We start from the raw sequence: 25,229 nt of genomic DNA, 5'->3' as shown, positions 1-25,229 counted from the left end.
AGTTAATACTGGTTCTGGTATAAAGGTGTCAGAGTACACAATGCATTGAGGCTATACGACCTTTGGGGCTGCATAGCCTCAGACCAGCCAGGTGTCCCATGTTGACCCCTGTCCGCCACAGGAAGGGCCAACAGTTCACACAGGAGCATAAGAACTGGATGGAGCAGAGGAAGATGGTGGCCTCCTTTTACATCATGTGGTTGGTCAGATGTGTGTGTGTCACTTACCTGAGGAATACATGGCATCAGGACGCACTATGATAAGGCTACCCAATGGGAACAGTGTGTTGCTTTTGACAGTGTTCTGCTGAGAAACCCTGTCCTGCACTGTGACCTAGGCATTGTGCACCCTGTCATAGAAACAGTGTCTCCTGATGGCAGTAGCATGTTTCAGCAGGATAATACCACAAAACCATTTACCCAGGTCATAGTTACCCAAAGCTGTGTAGATCTTCAGTTCAGAACTGAAGAAGCCTCTTGGATTAGAGGTGAAACGTCTTGAAGAAACCATCTTAAAGTCCAGCGGGTTGATTTAAACGGCTTTGGATGCCTCAGAAATGGTTTGATGAATGCAATGATTCAGTGTTGACTTGTCCTCAAGACTTCCTAGATCTCAATCCAATCCAGCATCTATAATTTGTGTTAGATAGATAGATAGATAGATAGATAGATAGATAGATAGATAGATAGATAGATAGATAGATAGATAGATAGATAGATAGATAGATAGATAGATAGATAGATAGATAGATAGATAGATAGATAGATAGATAGATAGATAGATAGATAGATAGATAGACAGACAGATAGATAGATACTTTATTAATCCCGGAGGAAATTGTATAATATGTGTTGGATTAATAAATCCAACAGTGGATCTGCTGCTGGGTCTGGTGGTGTTTTGGGGGCAGAAGACTGACCTTCATGATGTCCGGTGAGTGGTCATAACGTTCTGGCTGATTGGTGTCGCTGACTTATATATCTGTGAAATCTGTAACTCTAACTTCTAATATTAACAAATTAACATTTATAGATAAAGGTCTAGAAAATATGACGGATACACACCAGCTAAAGCTGAGAACTGTCCTTCTAATGGCTGACACACAACTGGTAACTCTTACTGCTAATGATGGAACTTAAAAAATCCTTTGTAGAATGTATTTTGTAAGCTTCATTAAAAAAATACTGGTTGTGTTTTAAGGGCAGCGCGGTGGTGGTGCAGTGGGTGGCGCTGTCACTGCACAGCAAGGCGGTTCTGGGTTCGAGTCCCGCTCTGTGTGGAGTTTGCATGTTCTCCCCGTGTCTGTGTGCGTTCTCTCCGGGTTCTCCGGCTTCCTCCCCCCTCCAGAAACATGAGCTTCAGGTTCATTAGCTGTTCCAAATTGACCGTATGCGTGTGTGTGCGTGCGTGTGTGTGTGTGTGTGTGTGTTTGTCTCTGTGTAGCTCCACAGTGCACTGGTGTCACACCTAGAGTTTCCCCTGCCTCCCGCCCTCAGTCAGCTGGGATAGACTCCAGCCCCCCCCCGATTGACGATTGATGAATGGATGTGTTTTACATGAAATTACCGTGTAACAATGATGAACCACTCCAGGCCTGTTCATAACAATCAAACACAACAATGAAGACTGTGGTTTACATTTTTTTATTAAGATTATAAATTTTTAACAAATATTTCTGGAGCAGTTTTACCCAGTGATATACAATTTATTAATCACAAAAATACAACAATAACAACAAAATATATTGAGAATGTCTGAATACTATCTTGATTTCGGTACACATAGTGCTCATAAAGCTAATGCGTGAACTCTCAGGTTATGGCTAAATCAAGAGTTTGCCTTTTTAAAACAAAAGGACTACGATCATTCTCTTCCAAAACAAATAAAAACAAAACCAAGACACGTAATTTTGAATTGCTGTGAGGTCTTTAAACAACAACTACAATTAAGAGAAAATGTTAGACATGCTGAAATAACCCAAAGTGCTTCACTATCACACACTGGGTGTGGAGGTGTAACCATGACCACAGTTAATAGCCCAAGAGTGACAGAATGTAAGTGTCCGTGCTGCATTAAGTGTTACGTTGGTTTAGTCCATGTACCTCAAAATTGTGTCGAAGACAGTCTTGAGCAAAACGCTCCATCCAACTGAAACAGACTGAAACTGACTGAAACTGACTGAAACAGACTGAAACTGACTGAAACTGACTGAAACAGACTGAAACTGACTGAAACAGACTGAAACAGACTGGAACAGACTGAAACAGACTGAAACTGACTGAAACAGACTGAAACTGACTGAAACAGACTGAAACTGACTGAAACTGACTGAAACTGACTGAAACAGACTGAAACTGACTGCTCACAAACAGAAGTGTTTTGTTTTGTTCCCCACAAGGCTTCACAGCCCAAGACAGGATAAACATTCAATCGATACCCAGCAGTAGCGGCTTTAAGGCAACATGTTCCAGTCACAGAAGTGTTTTACGTATACACGTATCTCCCATCCTCACGATCGGAGAGCATGGACATGACGGATATGGCACTGACTCCCTTTCCTATCCTTGTTCAAAATCATAACTGAAATGTTCGTTTAAATAGCCTCTTCTACCTGCAAAAATAAAGCTGATTTAAACCTTTAAGGGGAAACCAGGTTTAGGTTTAACTCCTCTTTTTGTCAAATCAAAGATTAAACTGATGAGGGTTGCGTCAGGAAGGGCATCCGGCGTAAAACTTTTGCCAAATCAAAGATGCGAATCAAACCTATGACTTCCATACCGGATCAGTCGAGACCCGGGTTAACTGTTGACCTACAGGGCGCCGGTGGAAATTGGACTACAGTTGGTCGAAGAAGGAGAGGAGGAAAGTGCGTTCGCACGAAGAAAGAGAAGAGGAGCGCCAAGAGTATAGGACTATGGATGTAGTGAGGGAGGACAAGAATGTAGTTGGTGTGAGGAAGAGGATGCAAAGGACAGGGCTAGATGGAGGCAATTGATTCGCTGTGGCGACCCCTGAAGGGAAAAGCCGAAAGGAAAAGAAGATTAAACTGATGTCACCATGTCCACGCCAACGAATCACCACACAGTTCGTTTCAATAAAGGTGTGCTTTGAGGTATAACTTGATAAATATCATCAGCATATTTTGAATCCTTGTTATAACTGTAAGTTACTAAAGGTTAGGAGTATTTTAATGTTTCTGGACAGACGGAACAAACACTAAACCTGATTTTGTAAAATGTTCACATTAGTGTTCTTAACAAACTGAACATCTGCAGTGTTCAAATATAGGAAAGATAGAACAGTATCACATAATTCATGTGAGATATATTTTTCCTCTAATCACTGATTGATCATTTATCAGTGTCTCCTCAAAACGATACACAACCTCCTTTCGCCCATGAAATGTTGTCGGTGAGTAGAAGCCTTCATGGGGAGGAACAGTAGAGGAACTTTCTTTGTTCAGAGACATTCATGCTCACATTTCACATGTTCTCAGACTCCCTCTCGGTTCCACTTTACTCTTGTTTTTTATAAAGACACGTTAGAACTGACCCCGGTCCCCCCCTTGGTAGGGGTTTGGATTCAAAATGCCACAATGGCCCGGCTCCAAGCCCCCAGACTAGCCAGGACCTGTTTGCTACAGATCTGGTCCAGGTCCGCCTGTCGGCTCAGGAGCCCCGAGAACCCGGACCCGAAGATCGAGATCAGGGCGGAGATGTTGGAGCTGTCGGGGTGATCCGGGAGGGGGGCACAGTCTTCCCGCTTCGCCCTTTTGCGAGATGCGGTAAAATCCGACAGTTCCTCCGGGTCAGATGAACCACATCCCGGCTCTACCTTGCGCTTCTTGGCCGGGGGCGGGTGGACCTGGGGCGGCTGGCCCTGGGGAGGGTCGCAGCAGCAGTCCTGGTGGAGGAGCCCGTTCTCCACCGTGGTGACCACATGGGTGTCCAGGTCCAACACGGTGGTCTTGTTGCAGTGCGCGTTGCTGTTTGCGGGGGACTGGTCCCAGTGTGCCGCGGGGGGGGTCTCCATGCAGCAGCTCCGGTAGTAGCAGGGCCCCGGTGCCTTGGGGACGTCTTCCAGGGAGGTGTCCGTCCGGCAGAGCGCGGATGTCGGCGCCGCGTCCCGGAGGAGGCGGGCGGAGCAGCTCAGGCTCGCCGCCCGCGTCTCCTGCGCCTCGTCCCCCGCCTCCGGGTCCCGCGGGGGGAGCGGCTGGATGTGGCCGCAGACCGTCAGCGCCTCCTCGTACTGCTGCATCCGGTAGATCTCCGCGTACTTCTCCTTGATGTAGACCTGCCGGGCGTTCCTCAGCACGTAGGAGACCAGCAGGTTCTTGTGCAGTTTGATGCCCCCCCTCTGCGTCCTGGAGTTGTGGATCTTCATTAGTGAGAGGGAGATGAGGTTCTGCGCGTCCAAAGCGCATTCCATGGTGTTGATCTGCGGCTCCTCTCCCTGGAGGGGGACCCACACTCGGTTCTCTGGTCGGGGGTCGTTTGGTTCCAGAAGAAGGGCTCCAGTCAGCTGTACTGGGACACACTGGACACCATCACCCACATCCTACTGGGGGCCAGCGATCATTTCTACCGCGTCTGAAGCCAGGATAGACGTATTTATACCCGGGACAGAGGATCCGCCCACTGCAGGAAGCACCAATCAGCTGCCTGGATTCTGGAGAATGACAGTCTGGTTCTCTGGAAACATTTGCCTCTCGACCAATGAACGCTTCACTGGACTATTCAAATTCCGCCCAAACATGTCCAAGGCAGTCAGAGACTGCAACAACCCGCGACACCCCCTGAATTCATCGACCACTTGCTCTTTCTGAAGTTCACGTATTTATAGGGTTTGCTTTGCTTTGACCCGACTTTGATCAATGTCCTTTAATCCTTTGTTCATTCGCCTTGAGCACAAGGCGACACTCTTTCATTCAGCTAGGGCTTTGATCTACGGTCTTTACTAATGTGTGCATACTAACTAACTAACTGACTAACCAAATGACTGACTGACTAACTAACTAACTGACTAACCAACTGACTAACTAACTAACTAACTAACTAACTAACTAACGTGTTACAGAAAAACATTAAAAGTGCAAGTTATTAAACCATGTTCACATGCTACTATTAATAGATCATGTTATCGTTTTTGCTTCCTTGACCTCTGATTATTTTCAAAGTTTTTATTGACCTTGACCTAGTTTTCCAAAGCTGAAGGTCATCATCACATTTTTGTGCCTCTGGCTTCCTGAAAATGTTGCTTTTTGTTTTGTGATTGCATCTCATCAGGTTTCACAGATGTTTACCTAAAAAGGTATAAAAGTGAAAATTTGACCTTGACCTAGTTTTTCAAGGTTAAGGCTATGATTTAATTTTCATCCCCTTTCCTCCCTGAATATAACGCCTTTGGTTTCGTCTTTCTATCGTATTCGGTTCCTGAGAGATGTGTAAGACCATGGAGCTACAGACACTGACAATAACGATACTTGAAAATAAGAACATCGAAAACGTTTGGTTCTCCTTATCCAACCAGGCCACGGAGAGAATAACTCACATTAACATTGTATTCATGGGAAATGGAGGTTTGATATTGAATGTGTGATTTTACAATTCAAATGTTTAGTTCAGCAGATACTAGTTAAATGTTTCTATTTCTGTGTGTTGCAGGGTGTTTGATGGAAGTAAGGAAAGTTTAGAATAAATCAACTGATAGGTCAAAATAGACCCTCAGTCAGAGGACAGGGATGTCATGGATTTGTTGAAGAGGTCCCAACATATATATTTAATATGTATTTAATATACATGACGACTATCTTACTGTCAAATAGAGAAAAGATCCCACACAGTCCAGCATCCAGTCAAACATTTGTCTTTAAACCTAATTTCACACCAGGCCGTAAACACAGAAGATAAAATTAGTGCACATGGATGTCAGCACATGTTTCATTCAGCATCAGCCAGTTAATGCTCGTTTGTAGTTCACTTTGTAGCTACAAAGTTTACTCGATTACTTTGGCTTTTTCAAAATAGTTTCCAAATTTGAACTCTTACTAATACTGAGTTATTCCTGGGGAGGTTTTCCCTGCTCTTTCCTTTGAGTTACTTCCTCTGCTCTGCTACTTCTACTCTCATCAAATTAGTTCAGCACCTCACCTTCCTCCAGCCTCTCTCAAAAGTAAATTATTTTAAAGCCTTAAAACGTCGTGGAGAATGTAAAATGTTCTCTGCTGCACAAGTGGGGTGCTTTGGGGGTTCAGTGATACACCATTACATATGAAGGTAGCTGTGTATGATTTCATATTCTATGCAAAAACCTGTTTTAATGATTGTGCACTGAAGAAATAGTTGTACTGTCTAAGGTGGAATGAAATAGTTAAATAACCAAGTGATTTGATGTTTGTGAATATGTAATAGTTAATTTAGCTTAAACACTAATCCAATGACTTAGACAGACAGACAGACAGACAGACAGACAGACAGACAGACAGACAGACAGACAGACAGACAGACAGACAGACAGACAGACAGACAGACAGACAGACAGACAGACAGACAGACAGACAGACAGACAGACAGACAGACAGACAGACAGACAGACAGACAGACAGACAGACAGACAGACACTTTATTAATCCTGGAGGAAATTGCACACATCCCCTGCTCAGGCATTACATAAAGAATAAACACTGGAGAAAAACCAGGAGAAAAAGAAACACTGACACCAGAGGACATACACGACACTAAACAGTATAAAATTAAATTAAATCCATTTAACCCCGTGCTGACCTCGCCACCCCCCCCCCCCCCGCTCCTCCTGAGAGAGTCATTGTACCCCCTGATGGCACGGGGCACGAAGGAGGACCTCAGCCTCTCTGTGGAGGCGCTGTGTGACAGCAGTCTGCCGCTGAAGGTGCTTCTCTGCTGGGAGAAGGTGGTGTGTAGGGGGGGCTGGTGTTGTTCATGATAGCCTTAACTTTAGACATGGTCCTGCTCTCCAGAAGCATATCCACAGAGTCCAGGCTCAGCCCGACCACTGAGCCCGCTCTACGGATGAGTCTGTTCAGACGGTCCATATCTCTTTTCCTGGCCCCCCCACCCCAACACACAATGGCGTATGACAGTATGACACTGGAGACTACGGACTGATAGAACATGAGAAGGAGCTTAGGACAGATGTTGAAGGAGGCCAGCCTCCTCAGGAAGTACATCCTGCTCTGCCCCTTCTTGTACACACAGTCCCAGTTGAGTGACCAGTCCAGTCTGCTGTCTAGCTGCAGTCCCAGGTACTTATAGTTTCCTACCACCCCCACCTCACTGCCCTCCATGATCACTGGCTGTGGAGAGGGAGGTGCCCGCCGGACATCCAGAACCATCTCCTTTGTCTTGGAGACGTTGAGCTGGAGCTGGTTCTGTTGGCACCACTCCACGAAGTCAGCCACCAATCCCCTGTACCCCCCCCTCATACAGCCACCAATGCCCTTTACCCCCCCTCATCACCCTCCCGGATACATGCAACTATCGCGGTGTCATCGGAGTACTTCTGTATGTGGCATGTATCCGAGTTGTGCTTGAAGTCTGATGTGTAGAGGGTGAAGAGAATGGGGGAGAGAACGGTCCCCTGTGGGGCCCCCGTGCTGCTGGTTTCCATAGAAGACAAACAGTCCCCCATACGGACGTACTGGGGTCTGTCCATTAGGTAGTCCGTGATCCAGCTCACGAGGTAGGGGTCCACAGCCATGGAGGTCAGTTTGTCCTGTAGGAGCTGGGGCTGGATGGTGTTGAAGGCGCTGGAAAAGTCAAAGAAAAGCACCCTGACTGCACAGTCCAGGTAGGAGAGCACACGGTGGAGGAGGTACAAGACAGCGTCGTCAACTCCAACCTTGGCCTGATAGGTGAACTGGAGAGGTTCCATTGCACCCTGCACCTGTGGACGCATGAGCTCCAGGACCAGTCGCTCTAGGGTCTTCATTACGTGGGAGGTAAGAGCGACCGGTCGGTGGTCGTTGAGCTCAGTAGGGCGTCTATTCTTGGGTACAGGGACAATGCAGGAGGTCTTCCACAATGACGGGACCCTCCCCAGCCGCAGAATGAGGTTAAACAATCGCTGCAGGGGGTCCCCCAGTACCGAAGCACAGGCTAGGAGGAGTCTTGAGGAGATCTTATCTGGTCCAGCCGCCTTTTAGGGACGGAGCCTCCTAAACGTCGTCGTCACCAGGTCTGCAGTGATGACGGTCTCGGTCGTGGTGGGAGCAGGAGGTCGTGGCGAGGTTGGAAGACCTGTGGTTGAGGTGGGGCTGTTGAGCTTCGCAGCTCTTGGAGTGGGCTCGGGAGAAGTGGCAGGGGCAGGGGTGGAAGGAGAAGGGGCAGGGGTGGAAGGAGAGGAAGCACAGGAGGAGGGAGCATCAGTGGAGCAGTCTGCAGGGCCGGGAGAGGCCTGGGACGAGGAGCCGGGAGGGGTGGGGGAGCTGAACGGATTGAAAAAGCTGTTTAGTTCATTCACTCGTTCACTGTTCCCCTCCACAGTGCTGCACCCTTTCCCGTGTCACTTAAAATCTGACTGTCATGCAAAACTTAACTCAAAGCCCTGAGAGGTGACTTGGACTCAAAGATTCTAAGAGTGCATCCTCAACATCTGACTGAACAATTTGACAGAAGAAGATTTCATTTTTAAAATCACCTTTATTCACAAAAGCGGAATTACAAGATAATCACGTTGTCACAAAAACATGACGGAATGAGAGAAAGAGTTCCTCTAAAACAGGAACCGATTGTCGAGTCTCTGATAGTCTAGGAAGAAGAGAAAAATCGTTTTCTTGTGAGAACAGAACGGACAGTTTTCCGACATATTTGGATTCAAAACTGCAATAAATCTGTTCACGGCTACATCGCCGTGTAAAATCCTCCACTGGGCCGTCAGCTCAAGGTGAACCCTCCATAGCGTGTCATCCCGATATTTAAGTTTATCATTGTTTAAAATCTTTACCATCAATCTATACATGTTTTCCATTACTGTCACTGAGGCTGATTGGGTCTCATCCAGTGTTGTCAGAGCAAAGAGACAAACTCTCAGGAAAGGATCGCTTTGATTCAGGTTGAAGAGACCTGTACAATTAGAACCGATCAGAGTCAGTTGCTGTGGGGTCAGTCGGCTCTTCCAGCTCCTCGACAGGCTGTCGATGAGTCTCACTGAGGTCACGCCCACAGTAGAGGACACGCCCCCAGAGCAGAGGTCACACCCACAGTAGAGGACACGCCCCCAGAGCAGAGGTCACACCCACAGTAGAGGACACGCCCCCAGAGCAGAGGTCACACCCACAGTAGAGGATAGAACAGCAGCGTCGTCCAGGGTGGGACCACAAATCTCCACGACACATCCTATAGTGGAGATTTTAGTCATGATGACTTTGGATTCCACTGATGCTCCTGCTATAGCTCTTACATTGAAAAGAAGGGTGGATGGATGGATGGATGGATGGATGGATGGATGGATGGATGGAAGGATGGGCTATGAAATAACCCGTTAAAATTTGGTGTGGTTTCTGATAAAGGCACTTTCGGCTTTTTTAAACTTATATTTTAATTACAGCTGATTGGATGGTCTATTTAATTACACAATAACTACTTACTAACACCTAGTGAAGAAATGAATGAAAGGTTTTTCGTTCTACCTACAGAACGTTCAGCCTTGCTGCACACATTCACTGCTCTGAGGGCTAGTTTGGTTTTTATCTGATATATCGGTGCTCTTCTGTTACATCTGGTGGTAGAATGTTCTTCATTCATGTTAGGAATACTCTGCTGGAACGCTGAGCTGCTTAAAAACAATACTAGACTATCAGAATTTTATACTAGCTTTCCAAATGAACCATGCATCATGTATGTGTGTGTATGTAAAAAAGAGAAATTCATTGGAAAATACGCCGATACACGTGGCGTACACCAACAGTATGAAGAGACAGGGATAGAGGGACTTCCTTCAGCGATGCAGGGGCGTCTGCAGGTCTCCTGTAGGTTCATGAGTGTGTTCAGTGAGTGTAATAACGTGTTGGACCTGTAGAGGCCAGTGCAGCTGTAGTTTTCTGTCTTCGTGATCAACGGTTTGCTACCAGTTCCAGATTCCAGAGTATCTCCAGACGTGGGTGTGTGTGGTGGACCAGGACGTGGGTGTGTGTGGTGGACCGGGACGTGGGTGTGTGTGGTAGACCACGACGTGGGTGTGTGTGGTGGACCAGGACGTGGGTGTGTGTGGTAGACCAGGACGTGGGTGTGTGTGGTAGACCAGGACGTGGGTGTGTGTGGTAGACCAGGACGTGGGTGTGTGTGGTAGACCAGGACGTGGGTGTGTGTGGTAGACCAGGACGTGGGTGTGTGTGGTAGACCAGGACGTGGGTGTGTGTGGTAGACCAGGACGTGGGTGTGTGTGGTAGACCAGGACGTGGGTGTGTGTGGTAGACCAGGACGTGAACCAGAACTGATCATAAAGAGAACCGTGTGGATCTGAGGAGACGTCTGAGTGCCGTACAAGAACATTTCATTCCACCAGTGGGACCCTCTCCAAACAGACGTGTTTGCATGTATAATTAGTGATGTGACGAAGCGTGTGTCGAGTGGGGGAGGGGGGCGTTCGAGGCTTGCTTCATCTAGGGGAGGAGCTGAAACTGATGGCGTCTGAAGCCTCGCTGTCCGTCTGAGACCATGATTCAGGTAGAGGTTCTGTTTGCGACACGAGTGTGACAGCGATATGGGGCGGGGGTTTTCTAGAGGGAGGGGGAATAAATCACCTGAGACCTGCCACAGGGAACAAAAATGTTTTTAGATAAAAACCAATGACGTGACCCAAAGATAATCACTGTCTGTAACTAAAGCACCATCATTGTCCAGACCCCAACCCAACCCCCCCTCACTGGACATATTTACTGGATTTGCATTTTTGTCATGTCCAAATGATCATTTTCCATACTGCCAGTGTGTGTGTGTGTGTGTGTGTGTGTGTGTGTGTGTGTGTGTGTGTGTGTGTGTGTGTGTGTGTGTGTGTGTGTGTGTGTGTGTGTGTGTCTGTGTGTGTGTGTGTGTGTGTGTGTGTGCATATAAATAAACAAAAAAACAAATAAATAAATCTATTAATAATTCCCGTAGGTAAATTACTTTTGTTTAACTCCAAATACTTGCACACGTATACAGTATATATACAGTGCTACCCACTGCGGCCCCGTGCCGCCCTATACACACACACACACACACACACACACACACACACACACACACACACACACACACACACACACACACACACACACACACACTGCACTGCCATCACTAAAACATACATGTTTTGCATTCTTCTTTATTTCGCTGACAGTTTGACTGATACTTTTGCGTCCAGTAGAGGTCGCACTAGAGCCAATGAAGCCTCAAGAAGCTTCAAACTGGAGCGAACCATCGGGTGTAAAGCTTCAATGCTTCACGAGGCTTCATCTGCCCATCACTGTATAAAATACCTCTGAAATGCGGAGCTTTTTATAAAACCGAACTCCAGTAAAATTCTCCGTCCAACACAACCAGGAAATGAAATGTTGTGAGCAGCGGTGAAAGGGGGCGGAGTCTGGGGAAACCCTGGGTTTGTGGAATAAAACTTGCTCCCGACCAGGTTAGCTCCAGAGAGTCTGTTACTGCGGTAACAATGCAGATGTTCGGTGACCTCGCTACGTGAAACAGGTCAGGGTTACCCCTCTGACTCTGGGTTAAGTTACCTCCCTTTGTGAAACCGGAAACTCTGGTTTTCCCTCATTTCAGGGTTAACATGCCACTAAACCTGCTTGGTGAAACGGGCCCACAGTCCCAGTTTAAGCAGCGACGTGCGGTCAGGGGGGAGGCGGGTGAGACACAGCCTCTCCTGCCATCATGAAAGAAAAAACCCCAAAAATGGAATAAATAAATTAAATGGTTATATTTATCCAGTGACGTGTATTATAAAATTATTTTCCAACGCCACCAATTTTAGGTTATTTTTACTCAAAATTGCTGAATTTTCACATTTACCACTGAAATCCTGATCAGAGACCTGCGGTGAGTCATTGATCACCGTGGATTGATCAATGACTCCACTAGCTGTGCTGGTAGCTAAACAGTGAGACCGTAATGCTATTTCTCTGTATGTCGCTATTAAAGTGTTCAAACACGTTTGATCTATGAACTAAATTCCCATAATTTAGCTAATGTATATAATGTAGTGTTTTATCAACAAGAGTTGAGCGGTCCTTCAACCGCTGCCAAAAGGCACGAAGTGAGGCACGCAGTTCTTCTGCCTCATGAGGCGATTATTATTATTATTAATACACATCTGGACTCTTTTAGCTATTATTGTGCTCAATATCTTGACATCTGCACAAAGAAAAACTCGTGGGTCTGTATGATGCACATGTGTCATTTAAAGTTTTTATTAGTTCTAAATTTTTCTGTATTTTCCTGTACGATGTACCCATTATCATTTGTTCTAAGTAATTAAGTGAAGTTCTTAAGTTCTTTCCTATACTTTTAACCATGTCTGGGTTGTTTTTGTTTGTCAGGATAATAATTTACTAGTTGTGTTACCAAATTGGGGTTGATGATCATTTGTTCTCGTCACGGCTGCTTCAGCTGTGTTTGTGCACAGGCTGGTGTATCGTGTCCGCTTGAGGGTCGGTGTCTGAAGTACAAACTCACTTTTAGTTTGTTGTTGGAAATCTTTTTGCAAAAATAGGAGGTTTTTCTTTTTTTCACTTGTGTTTTGTGCGCTGTATGAAAGGTTTGAGCCCCAATACAGGCCTTTAAGAGCACGTGAGTTCTAGAGTATGAACCATGTACACTGGAGTAAAAGGAAAAATCCTTTATATTCTGATTAAGTTGATGCCAGATATCCCAGAGGCCCCCCTCTTTCATCCCCTCATGTAATACAGATGCTGCTATTGATCGATTGATCACTGTCGTTGTGAATCAATCCATCTAAGTTAAAGTCTCCCCCAACCAGAGACTGAGCCTCAGTAGGTGCCAATTTTAATATCAGGTCACTAAAAAAGGGAGGATTGTCATGGGTGGGGGCACACACAAGGATTAATGTAATTTAATTAAGATTCAAGTAAGTTTTAAATAAAAGTCTTATATTTTTGTGACATCTGGTAAAGTTGGTTCACCTGTGCAGTGCTTCTTCTTGAATTTCATCCAGAACAACTTGATGGTTTCTCAGTGGAGTCCTGAGACAGAAGTCACAGGGTTCTGGTTGTTTGGGACACCCGGGCTCTTCCATTGAGCATCCGTTTGAGGCTTCATTTTCTTCCAATCTCATCCTAGGCTTCTGACATCTCCAAGTGACGTTCTTCTCACCTGTTGCCTAGCAACAAGGGGGGGATAGATGTGATGATGAGGAAAGGTGATTCAGAAGGGATTGGAGAAAACACAGGAGAAGGGGAAGGAAAGACTTGGTTTCACAGATCCTTACATTTCTATTTGTTAACGTTCAAAACGTGATGTGATGAGTCCTGTATTATTCTATCGACTACTAATGCAGGACAGGATGTGGGTTTCATGTTACTTATGATGTTAACCCACACCAACATATTAGAGTTACTAATATTCCAAAAATAAGTTGCCTCTGTTACTAATAAACCAATAAATAAAACTAAAAAATCCTTCAATAATCCTGTAAATTCCTCACGGGTCTCCGTTACCCTCAGTACTCACAGTACTCAGTCTACATAGACCTGTGGTCACAGAATTGGTAATAGCATCAAATCACACATTTGTTTGAACTCAAGGTTTGTCAAGTTTCAATATCAAATTTATATTCAAAAAAACTTTATTTATTCCCAGGAGTGTGATCCATAGACACGGAGAGCAGGCCTGCAGCAAAGACTGACAACAGTAGCAGCCTACGAGGCAACGGACAGCACAACTGTAGTACAAAATAGATCACATAAAAATAAAAGGTCAAACAAATTGTAATTAAACACAGGAAGGATAACACCACCTCCCTCTTAGCCACTTTTGAGGAGGGGGTGGTTAAACCCAACCTCCCCTCTGACTGCTGATGAACAATGAAACCTTGTTGCACTGCAGTGACTTCTGCTACCGTTGCATTGTGGGGAATGTAGTGTTGGTGCGAGCACAACGCCAGCAGGCAGATGTAGCCTGGGGGCCGGTTCTAATATTAATTAAAAAATAATCCATAAATAAATAAATAATTGATCATAATCCATCAATATTCTGATCCGTCACTGTGTCTGTGACAGTGGTTGTAGAAGGCTGGACCCACGCTGACGCCTGTACCTTGGAGGGGGATTTCACTGGTGAGACACAACACTGGTGTGTACTTTCAACTACTTTAAAAAGTCTGATATTTATAGTTTTTATCAGATTTTACAATTTCTAGATTCAGATTGAGGGCGTTGAGTTCTTTTTTATTGCATTCTTTGTGTTTTTGTTGGGTCGCGTCTGCAGAACTAGCCTTCCTAGACCGAGTAATGGGCTCAGACCATCAGAGTTGGACCACTCAGCAATAGAAGTTGTCCTGGTGTGATGAACAACATCTAAACCCACACACACACCTGTAGGCACGGAAGTGATGGGGAGGTGGAGCGGTTCCACTGTGCTGCTCCCCAATAAGAAACTTATAAAGGGGGCGGTGCCTTGCTCATGGGCGCCTTGGCAGTGCTCAGGAGGTGAGCTGACACCTCCTACTGCCAGTTCACACTCCTAAACATGTCACCTGACACAGGTGTTGAGCCGGCCACCTTCTGGTCGCTGCCCAAGACTTAGTGGACTGATAAAGATGGAGCTGCCCATCCAGAGAGGAACAGGTAGGATGAAGGTGTCTGTAGGTATGTGGAGGGGGAACATGCATGTAGTTGGCATGACAAAGGAAAATCCAGGTGGAAGGGTGAGATGGAGATGGATCACCGGCTGTGGAAAACGAAATTCACATTTTATGTGACAATGTTCATTACTTGAGTAATCAATTTGTTGTTGGTGCTTCAAATGTGTTAATAGAGGTCTGTTCCACTGAGGCAGTGAAATCCTGTATTTGAAAAAGATAGTAAGTCCATAAATGTAGAGTAAATATCCTTCATTAAATATTAAATATAACAGAGATGTGTCTGTCATTCACCAATATTAGAGGAAATATTAGTGATCAAACTTGGACTAAATCGTGATTTTATGCAAATGAAAGCATCACAACACAAAAACTCTTTTGAAATCACTTAGCTGAGTCTGTCCTTTATACAACACTTCAAATAATGTCCTTATCAGGAAGTCATGCTGCAAGTTAAGTCAGACCAGCAGATTCCACAGAACGGAAGACACAGAAGGTAAAGCCCGAGTCAAGGTGACGAGTCGCTTATTGCTTCATACTGCCATCCTGTGGCTCGTTTAGTTCACTGCAACTGTCAAAAACTGCTTAAGGTGGAAGTTTTTATTATTTTATTATGTGTATTTATAATATTCAGTGTAATGCGTAGAATGAATTTTCACATATCTATGTATTTATCAATCAATCAATCAATCAATCAATCAATCAATCAATCAATCAATCAATCAATCAATCAAGTTTTATTTATATATCTCTTAATCATGACAGCAGACATTTCAAAGCGCTTTAACAGACAGAAACCCAACTGAACCCTCCAGAGCATCAGAGACAGTGGAGGGAAAAACTCCCTCATTGAGGAAGAAACTCCGGACAGGACCCAGACTCTTTTGGGGGCCATCCGCCTCGACCGGTTGGGGGGGAAAAAAATCAAAGGAAGATAAGAACAACGTCAGAGACAGAGAGAGAGACAGAGAGAGAGAGAGACAGACCAGAGAGAGACAGTATCAATATGGTTCAGGTTGATAAAGTCAAGGCACAATTACAGCTGTGTGGATGACTGTATGGAGGAAGGAGGAGGAAAGGAAGCAGGACCCCAGCCGATGGATAGTTGAGGGGGGGTACTGGTGGGCTTGGAGGAGAAGGTGCACAGCACATGGAGAGATGGGGGTGATACTGGTGGGCTCGGAGGTGCAGGTCCACAGAGGAAGGTCCACGGCGGCTGGGCGGATGAGGGGTAGAACAGTAATGACACCAAGGAAGACAGGCAGCAGGACCCCAGTCGATGGTTAGGTGAGGGGTGGTACTGGTGGGATGGGGGGTGCAGGTCCACAGCGGATGGGTGGATGAGGGGTGAACCTGAGAAAAACCTGTGAGGACATAGAGGACAGAGACTCCAGGGAAGAAGTTTAGTTAGTACGGTGTGATTGGAGACTTGGAGAGTGAGATCAGAGAGGAGGAGGAGTAACAGAGATGGTTGGAGAGAAGGGGGAGGAGAGAGGAGCTCAGTGAGTCTGGATGTTGAGTCTCCAGCAGTGTAGGTCTATATGAAAATAAACGTAGTAACCTGAGTTACCATTAATTGTAAAATTTATGAAAAAGAAAAGTTTTAAGTCTAGTCTTAAATAGTGAGAGGGTGTCTGCCCCCCGAACTGAGGGAGGGGGGTGGTTCCACAATAGAGGGGCTTGATAGCAAAAGGCTCTAGCCCCCGTCCTACTTTTATAAATTCTAGGAACCACCAGTAGGCCAGTATGTTGAGAGCGTAATGCTCTAGATGGATTATAAGGAACTACAGTTCCCTCAGGTAGGTCGGTGCCACCAAGGGCTTTGGAAGTGAGGAGGAGTATTTTAACATCTATCCTAGCTTCACAGGAAGCCAGTGCAGAGAAGCAACACGGGCGGCAGTGGCTCAGTGGTAAAGCGGGCGGTAGAGCGGGTCGTCCTATGATTTAAGATCGGCGGTTCGATTCCCGCTCCCGCCCCCCCAAAAATACCCGGAGGTGAGCTGACAGTTGGAGGTGTCAGCTCATCTCCGGAGCACTGCCGAGGCACCCTTGAGCAAGGTGCCGTCCCCTTTACAAATTGCTCATTTGAGGCGCACCAAGAAGGAGCTGCTGCCACTCTACCCCCCCTGCATGCCTACAGGCCCCTTTGTGTGTGTGTGTGATACAGGGGCCTGTACTCACATATATGTATGTATGCATGCGTTTGAATCAGTAGCTAGAGTGTGCGTTCTTAATTTCCCTTCGGGGATCAAACCAGTATATAAAATTAAAAAAAAAAAAAAAACACACAGGAGAAACATGGTCTCTGGTACTGGTCCTGGTCAGAACCTGGTCTCCGGTACTGGTCCTGGTCAGAACCTGGTCTCTGGTACTGGTCCTGGTCAGAACATTGGCAGCAGCATTCTGGATTAGTTGAAGACTCTTCAGCGACTTTTTGGGGCAGCCTGTAAAAAGTGCGTTGCAGTGATCTAGTCTGGAGGTGATGAAAGCGTGGATTAATTTCTCTGCATCACTCCGTTTTAAAATATGTCTGATTTTAACAATGTTTGAGATGGAAAAAGGCCGTTCTAGAAACCTGCTTAATGTGTGTGTTAAACCAGAGATCCTGATCAAATTTACAAATTTGAATAATTTTGCTTTCAGATACATTCCTCTTTTTATTTTTTTTTATACAGACTGGGAATTACCTTTAACCAGGTGTCTACGTCTTGGTGCTGTGTTGTCTTTGTCTTGCATAAAGTTTGTATGCAGTAAGTCCACAGCTTCAGAATTGGCTGCGTTATTTTAAATCAAATCAGACACAAATGCTCCCCAGGCTGTATCTTTATGTCAGAGGATGGTTGCACTCTGACAAAATCAACGTCCTGGAAAAGCATTGTCCCAACAGGCGGAACGGTTGTACGGCAGCAGCCTGAGGCTGTGAGGGGACGAGGCAGGAGCTCAGACACCTGTTACAAAGGGGTGCAACAGATCACCTGGCTTTTCAATGACATGAACCCCAGTGAGCATGTCTGGAATGCCATTGGAAGAAACATATTCCTCAAATATTCCTCAAAGCCAAAAGGAATATATATATATATATATATATATATATATATATATATATATATATATATATATATATATATATATAGAGAGAGAGAGAGAGAGAGAGAGAGAGAGAGAGAGAGAGAGAGAGAGAGAGAATATATATATAGAGAGAATATATATATATATTTTATATATATATATATATATATATATATATATATATATATATATATATATATATATATATATATATATATATATATTTGCCATATATATATATATATATTTACCATTTTTTTAAAAATTTAATTTAATTTAATTTTTTTTGTTTGTTTGTTTTTTCAGGTGAGTCGTTGTGCATTTGTAAAGTACATTTTGTTTTGTGAGAAATTCAACACCGTTAATTGTTGGGGATCACGTGACCCAGCTGACGTCAGCCACTAGGGGCGCTGTGGTCACTCTGACGCCTGAGACCAAATAAGGAAGTGACGCAGACACGTGCAGCGATGGCCTCAAATAGAAAAACGGGGTTTTGACGTTCGGACGTGTTGGAAGGTCCGGCGGCGTGGAGCCGAGAGGTCAGTGCAGCCGTTAGTCAGGGTCCCCGGGGGGTTACCGGCGCTGGGCTACCGGGGGCTACCGGTGGGGGTTACCGGTGGGGGCTACCGGGGGCTACCGGTGGGGGTTACCGGTGGGGGTTACCGGTGCTGATCTACCGGGGGGTTACCGGTGGGGTTTACCGGCGCTGGTCTACCGGGGTGCTGATCTACCTGGGGGGGGGGGTTACCGGCGCTGATCACCGGGGGTTACCGGTGGGGGTTACCGGTGGGGGCTACCGGGGGCTACCGGTGGGGGTTACCGGCGCTGATCTACCGGGGGGTTACCGGTGGGGTTTACCGGCGCTGGTCTACCGGGGTGCTGATCTACCTGGGGGGGGGGGGGGTTACCGGCGCTGATCTACCGGGGGTTACCGGTGGGGGTTACCGGCGCTGATCTACTGGGGTGCTGATCTACCTGGGGGGGGGGGGGGGTTACCGGTGCTGAACTACCGGGGGGTGTTACCGGCGGAGCGGTCAGACGGTAAACGTGTGTGTTGCTGTAGATGTCCTAGAATAACCCCTCCTAGAATACCCCCCCCCCCCATATGGTCTTTCCTCCAGAAAGCTGCCCGTCCCGTCAGTATGTCTGGTAGAAGGCCCCCCCAGTCTGACGTCAGTCCACACTCGTCTCAGCAGGGAGTCTCCTTCAGGCAGGGACCGTTCACACAGGTGTTCACCTCAGCCGCACCTTAAGGTGCTCCTGGAGACACTCCACCTGGGTCACCAGACAGCCTGTCACGTGTCTGGGGTTCAGTGTGTCTACAACCAAATAAGGTCATAGAGGAGGAGTCAGGAGCAGCTGTTCTAACTGCTGGTGGTCCTGGAACCCCTCTGAAGATCAGTCAGGTGACATTTCTGTTGGTTGGGGGGTGAAGCGTCTTAGAGAAGGGGCCCCCTGGTGGGGGGGCTGTTTCAGGGGGGCTGTCACTGCTCTGACGGGACTCCCGCTGTGCGTCAGCGGTGATGGGGGTGTGCTCACGTTTCCTGTCAGTGATCAATGTCTGTGGACCCCGACAGGTGACGATGGGGGACATCGTGGAAGATGAGACAACGTTCTACTCCAATGCAGAGGTCTACTGGAAAGAGGTCCCCCCCACCGTGGACGGTATGCTCGGGGGCTACAGCAGCCTCTCCAGCATTGATGTCAATGGATCCAAAGCATTCTTGCAAAAGTTCCTCGGTGTAAGAAAGTCTCTGAAAGCATTAGAACAGAAATGTGTGTGTGTGTGTGTGTGTGTGTGTGTGTGTGTGTGTGTGTGTGTGTGTGTGTGTGTGTGTGTGTGTGGCTGATACGCAGCGGATTAAACTTGTATCTCCAGGTGTGGCTGTAGTTGGACACTGGTCTTCAGCAGCGTTCTCGTTAGCGTCTGACACACCGTCCTCGGACGCCGTCCGTCCGGGGGACACAAACGTCCACATTTATTTTAGAACTGAATGTTTTTCTCTTTCTTTCCTGCTTAGAAAAAAAAATCAAATCCACACAACCTCGTGTTTGTTACAGATAGAAAGATAGAACAAAAAGACACGTTTCTCAGGCAGGAGAGGGGAGGAAGATGAGATGATGACCTTGAGAAAACTAGGTCAAGGTCAATTTTTTAACTTTTGTACACTCAGGAACTGGATAAGATAGAAAGTGTGAGTAATACCAAAGATCAAAGCTAGTGCTCTGACCAACTGTCATAGATCAAAGCACTAGCTTTGACTTATGCAAGTAGGTCAGGGTAAATGTTGCATTCAGGGGTGTCGCAGGATGTTGCAGTCTGTGACTGCCTTGATATGTTTTGTATGAGAGCGTACTCCCTGAAGGCAGAGGATTATTTCAGTAGGATCACGTTTCCATTAAAATACTCAGGAGCAGTGTGAGTTTGTGGCGTCGGGCTCTCTTCACTGCCTACAGGTCTGCTAACATCTCGATGCCAGATACCACAGCACACCTTCAGAAGTCTATTGTCTAGTGTCCTGACAGTTCAGTGCTGTATGGGCAGCAAACGGGGTCCTGTGTGTTGTGTTAGTCTTTTGACCCTGAATCTGATCCAGTGGGTTTTTATTTCTTTGTAACTGAAGGAGGAGGAGGGGAAGACGGGCACGAGCTGTGCTCTGGATTGTGGGGCGGGCATTGGGAGGATCACCAAACGATTACTGCTGCCGATGTTCAGCACTGTGGACCTGGTGGACGTGACGCAGGAATTTCTGGACAAAGCCAAGGCTTACTTGGGAGAAGATGGGAAAAAAGTGGGAAACTACATCTGCAAAGGCCTGCAGGACTTTGTGCCAGCGAGTGGTCGCTATGATGTCATATGGATCCAGTGGGTTATTGGTAAGTGCATCATCGGTTGACATCAGAAGGCAATGACTGCGTGTCATAACCGTGACACTAACTACATGACTTAGGGTCTGTTCAGCATTGTGAGTGTGAACAATGTTTGAACGATCAGAAGATGATATCTATGTAGAGCCGCTCTTTTCTGCTGTTCGAATGTCTGCAGGGACCTCGTGTGATAATATCTCATTTACGTATATACACGTAAACAAGTCAACCATGGAACAGGCATAATGTTTTACAGAATCATGAAAAATAGAAATAATAGATTACCTCATAGAAATTTACTTGATAATGTACCTTGTAACGCAACAATTAATTTTGCTACCTCCATTATTCACTGTATTTATAAAATGTGCTGGTGAGTAGTGAAATATGTTGACTTAGTGCATTCCAACAGCTTCAAATGTCTTTACGAAGATGTGCTATTTGGTTCTAAAAGCCAGAAATTTAAGACAGTGTTAATCTATAATGATGTTGTTGAAGCTGCTTGTCCTCTCATTGAGGGACACGTCTCTTCAGTTAGTGTATACAGCTCATGTGCGCTGTGACTGGGCTCCACCCAGGTGTGAATGGTTCTTTGGTTTCTGGGAGTGGAGGTCAGTGCTGCACCATGATAGATAGTGTCTTCATCCTCCTCCTGTGTGTAGAGATAGTTTCTCTAACTTCACAAAAATTTGTGTCCATGACACAGAGTAAATGTAGTTTATGCTGTCCACTGCAGTGAAGAACTCATTGGGGAGAGCCAACTCCTCAAGATTAGACTCAGCAGTCCGCCTCCATCTGAAAGACAGACAGTACTGTCTGTCTTTCAGATGGAGACAGTACTGAGAGAGAAGAACAACATTTCTTGATATAATCAAGTAATGTGACCGCACACCAGCGTCAAAAGTAAACCTTTCTCTTTTCTTACTGGTCACTGTTTCAAGGACTCTGAAACAATTGAGATACAGCCTGACAATTAGCCTGGTCCGGCTAGACCACTTTACATCACTGAGCTTTAACTATGCTGGTCTTGCTTCATAGAACAAAATCAAGTTAAAACAACAACTACATTTGAATTATTTAATGAACTTGAAGATGGAAAGAGTACTTTGAAGAGCTGATGAAGATGAAGAGGGAACAGGCAGAGCAGAAGATGAAATGGTGGAAGCTGAAAAAGGAAGAGTGTTGCAGGACTTTTAGGAAGGAGTTCAGACAGGCTCTGGGTGGTCAGGAGGTGCTTCCAGATGACTGGAAAACTACAGCTAATGTGATCAGGGAGACAGGTAGGAGAGTACTTGGTGTGTCATCTGGAAGGAAAGTAGATAAGGAGACTTGGTGGTGGAATGAGGAGGTACAGGAGTGTATACAGAGAAAGAGGTTAGCCAAGAGGAAGTGGGACACTGAGAGGACTGAGGAGAGTAGACAGGAGTACAGGGAGATGCAGCGTAAGGTGAAGGTAGAGGTAGCAAAGGCCAAACAAGAAGCTTATGATGACTTGTATGCTAGGTTGGACAGTAAGGAGGGAGAGACTGATCTATACCGGTTGGCAAGACAGAGAGACAGAGATGGGAAGGACGTGCAGCAGGTTAGGGTGATTAAGGATAGGGATGGAAGTCTATTGACAGGTGCCAGTATGTTAGAGCAGTGCAGGACATGTATGAGGACTGTAAGACAGTGGTGAGGTGTGTGTAGGTGTGACAGAGGAGTTCAAGGTGGGACTGCATCAGGGATCAGCTCTGAGCCCCTTCTTGTTGCTATGGTGATGGACAGGCTGACAGACCAGGTTAGACAGGAATCTCCATGGACTATGATGTTTGCAGATGACATTGTGATCTGCAGTGAGAGCAGGGAACAGGTGGAGGAGAAGCTAGAGAGGTGGAGGTTTGTCCTGGAAAGGAGAGGAATGAAGGTTAGCCGCAGTAAGACAGAGTACATGTGTGTGAATGAGAGGGACCCAAGTGGAAGAGTGAGGTTACAGGGAGAAGAGATCAAGAAGGTGGAGGATTTGAAGTACTTAGGGTCAACAGTCCAGAGCAATGGAGAGTGTGGAAAAGAGGTGAAGAAGCGTGTCCAGGCAGGATGGAACGGGTGGAGGAAAGTGTCAGGTGTGATGTGTGATAGAAGAGTTTCAGCTAAAATGAAAGGAAAGGTGTACAAAACTGTGGTGAGACCAGCGATGTTGTTTGGTCTAGAGACAGTGTCACTGAGGAAAAGACAGGAGACAGAGCTGGAGGTAGCAGAGATGAAGATGCTGAGGTTCTCTCTGGGAGTGACCAGGATGGATAGGATCAGGAATGAGTACATCAGAGGGACAGCACATGTTAGAGGTTCTGGAGATAAAGTCAGAGAGGCCAGACTGAGATGGTTTGGACATGTCCAGAGGAGAGATAGTGAATATATTGGTAGAAGGATGCTGAGTTCTGAACTGCCAGGCAGGAGGCCTAGAGGAAGACCAAAGAGGAGGTTTATGGATGTAGTGAAAGAGGACATGAAGGTAGTTGGTGTGAGAGAAGAGGATGCAGAAGACAGGGTTAGATGGAGGACACTGATTGGCTGTGGCGACCCCTGAAGGGAACAGCCCAAAGGAGAAGAAGTTTTTTACTAATTTAAGTAGCTTCATAGTCATGCATTGCTGAACCCATCAATCGGTACTCCACTGACAAAAATGTTTAGAAAAAATGTTCATGTTCTTCTGCAGTTAATTTACATTTCCTTTCTTCAGGCCACCTGACAGACAACCATTTGGTGGAATTCCTGCGACGCTGCCAGAAAGCCCTGCGACCCAACGGCCTCATCATCATCAAGGACAACGTGTCCTACGAGGGCGTGGTCCCTGACGAGGTGGACAGCAGCATTTGCCGAGATCTGGAAATAATTCACAATCTTGTGAGCAGAGCGGGTCTCCACATCCTCCATGAAGAGCAACAAAAGAACTTTCCAAAGGAAATCTACCAGGTTTATTCCCTGGCTCTTAGATAGACTGCCCCCCCATCATGGAATAGGACAAGGATGATGTTTTATCCAGAAAAGTTGTCCATTAATTGTGTGATTTCCTAGTCAGTAATGGATTTTGTGTGTTTGGAAGCGATCTGCTTTGAGATGTGATTGTGACCTTGTCTGGGTTGAATTGCTCTTCTCTCAGGAATATCGGCTCCTTTTAAATTTTATTGAGTGTGTTCTTGTATGTTCTTCATGATCTCCAGAGAGAGAGCAGCTCAAGCTTCACTTCTCCTAATCGTTGGCTGTATGCTCAGTGGATCAGTCAATCTCTGATCCCCTGACGTCGGTTTTGAAATGATTTGATACTGAACTACTGTCACACCAGTAGAAGACACATTTTCAAGTTTAATGAGTTATTCCATGTTACTGTTTTATAAATTCTTGACAACAGGTCAATTTTGTCAAGTGATAAGAATTTCAGCGTAAACATATTTATATAAAACCTAAACCTATTGTCCAAATCTATTCGGTGCGTTGGACTGAGAGGTGAAACCTGGTTATTCCAGCCTTCTACTTGAGGTCCTGATTTGAAATGTTGAACAGTTGAGACAAAAATAAAGTCATGTCATAGATTTTCTCCATTTTACCCATGAGATGATTAACATGAGCAGCAGTAGCTCAGTCGGTGGAGCGGGTCGTCCAGTGATCCAAGATCGGCGGTTGGATTCCTGCTCCTGACCGTTCACTCTTGGGGTGTGAGCTGGCAGTGGGAGGAGCCAGCTCACCTCCCAAACACTGCCAAGGTGCCTTTGAGCAAGACACCGTCCCCTCCACAAGCTGCTCATTCAGGGCGCTCCAAAGATGGGGCTCCCGTCCCTCGGCCCCCCTGTATTTACTGCATGCCTACAGGCCCCTTGTGTGTGATTGGTTGTTTCAGGAGCCTTTAAAAAAACACATATGTATGATTACTAATTATGACTGAAAATATAATAGTTTCCCTACGGGGATCATTAAAGTGTACTTCTTCTTCTTCTTCTTCTTCTTCTCCTCCTTCTTCTCATTCCCAGAACATTGAAAGTGATTAAGGTCATACTTTCAGATCGATAGAGCTTTATTATTCCCTTGGGAAGACTTTCTCAGAGAAATTAAGATTCCAGTAGCATTGGATAAGCAATCATTAGTTAAGAACCCAGAGTTTCAAAAAGTAATAAATTTAAATAAACATGGGATTCCAGTGTATATATCCCATATATAATAATTGTAGTGACGACTGGCCACTGTTCTGTCCTGTTAGAAGATGCTGACTATCACAAACTGATAAAGCATCCACAGGAGTTTCCTGCAGATGTGAAATGACCACAACCTCCTCAGGAAGTAGAGCCTGCTTTGTCCCTTCAGGTGCAGGTGCCTGGTGGGGGTTGTCCAGGACACTGTCCAGCCACAGCCCATTACAGGAATCCACACCCACCATCTCACGCTGACAGAAGTTGACTTTTTGTCAAGTCTTTGTTGTT

At 45.9% G+C, this 25,229-nt stretch overlaps 2 protein-coding genes across 3 annotated transcripts; one reads left to right on the top strand and one right to left on the bottom strand.

Moving 5' to 3' along the window:
- Positions 1 to 1,627: 1,627 nt before the first annotated feature.
- Positions 1,628 to 6,203, bottom strand: ier5l (immediate early response 5-like). Its single transcript, XM_068334512.1, has one exon. The coding sequence runs from the start codon at positions 4,426 to 4,428 to the stop codon at positions 3,583 to 3,585; it is 846 nt and encodes a 281-aa protein (XP_068190613.1). The 5' UTR covers positions 4,429 to 6,203; the 3' UTR covers positions 1,628 to 3,582.
- A 12,117-nt stretch (positions 6,204 to 18,320) lies between these two features.
- Positions 18,321 to 24,347, top strand: ntmt1 (N-terminal Xaa-Pro-Lys N-methyltransferase 1). Of its 2 annotated transcripts, none has more exons than XM_068334959.1 (4): positions 18,321 to 18,449; positions 19,488 to 19,652; positions 20,535 to 20,787; positions 23,498 to 24,347. In XM_068334959.1, exons 2-4 carry the CDS (start codon positions 19,494 to 19,496, stop codon positions 23,752 to 23,754), a joined length of 669 nt encoding a protein of 222 aa, XP_068191060.1. In that variant the 5' UTR covers positions 18,321 to 18,449; positions 19,488 to 19,493; the 3' UTR covers positions 23,755 to 24,347. The 2 variants fall into 2 exon arrangements, with proteins under 2 accessions (XP_068191060.1, XP_068191061.1); XM_068334960.1 differs by having other exon boundaries at positions 18,401 to 18,449; positions 19,488 to 19,575.
- Positions 24,348 to 25,229: the final 882 nt, after the last annotated feature.

This window comes from Antennarius striatus, chromosome 15 (genome assembly GCF_040054535.1).
Source record: "Antennarius striatus isolate MH-2024 chromosome 15, ASM4005453v1, whole genome shotgun sequence".
Classification (NCBI taxonomy): domain Eukaryota; kingdom Metazoa; phylum Chordata; class Actinopteri; order Lophiiformes; family Antennariidae; genus Antennarius; species Antennarius striatus.
This window is presented reverse-complemented; position numbering and strand designations above follow the sequence as displayed.

Excerpts from the sequence above, each read along its gene's own strand:
- ier5l (XM_068334512.1), bottom strand. The coding sequence starts at position 4,428 with ATGGAATGCGCTTTGGACGCGCAGAACCTCATCTCCCTCTCACTAATG.
- ntmt1 (XM_068334959.1), top strand. The coding sequence starts at position 19,494 with ATGGGGGACATCGTGGAAGATGAGACAACGTTCTACTCCAATGCAGAG. Across the intron at positions 19,653-20,534 it reads TCTTGCAAAAGTTCCTCGGT|GAGGAGGAGGGGAAGACGGG; the intron begins GTAAGAAAGTCT and ends TTGTAACTGAAG. Across the intron at positions 20,788-23,497 it reads ATGGATCCAGTGGGTTATTG|GCCACCTGACAGACAACCAT; the intron begins GTAAGTGCATCA and ends TCCTTTCTTCAG.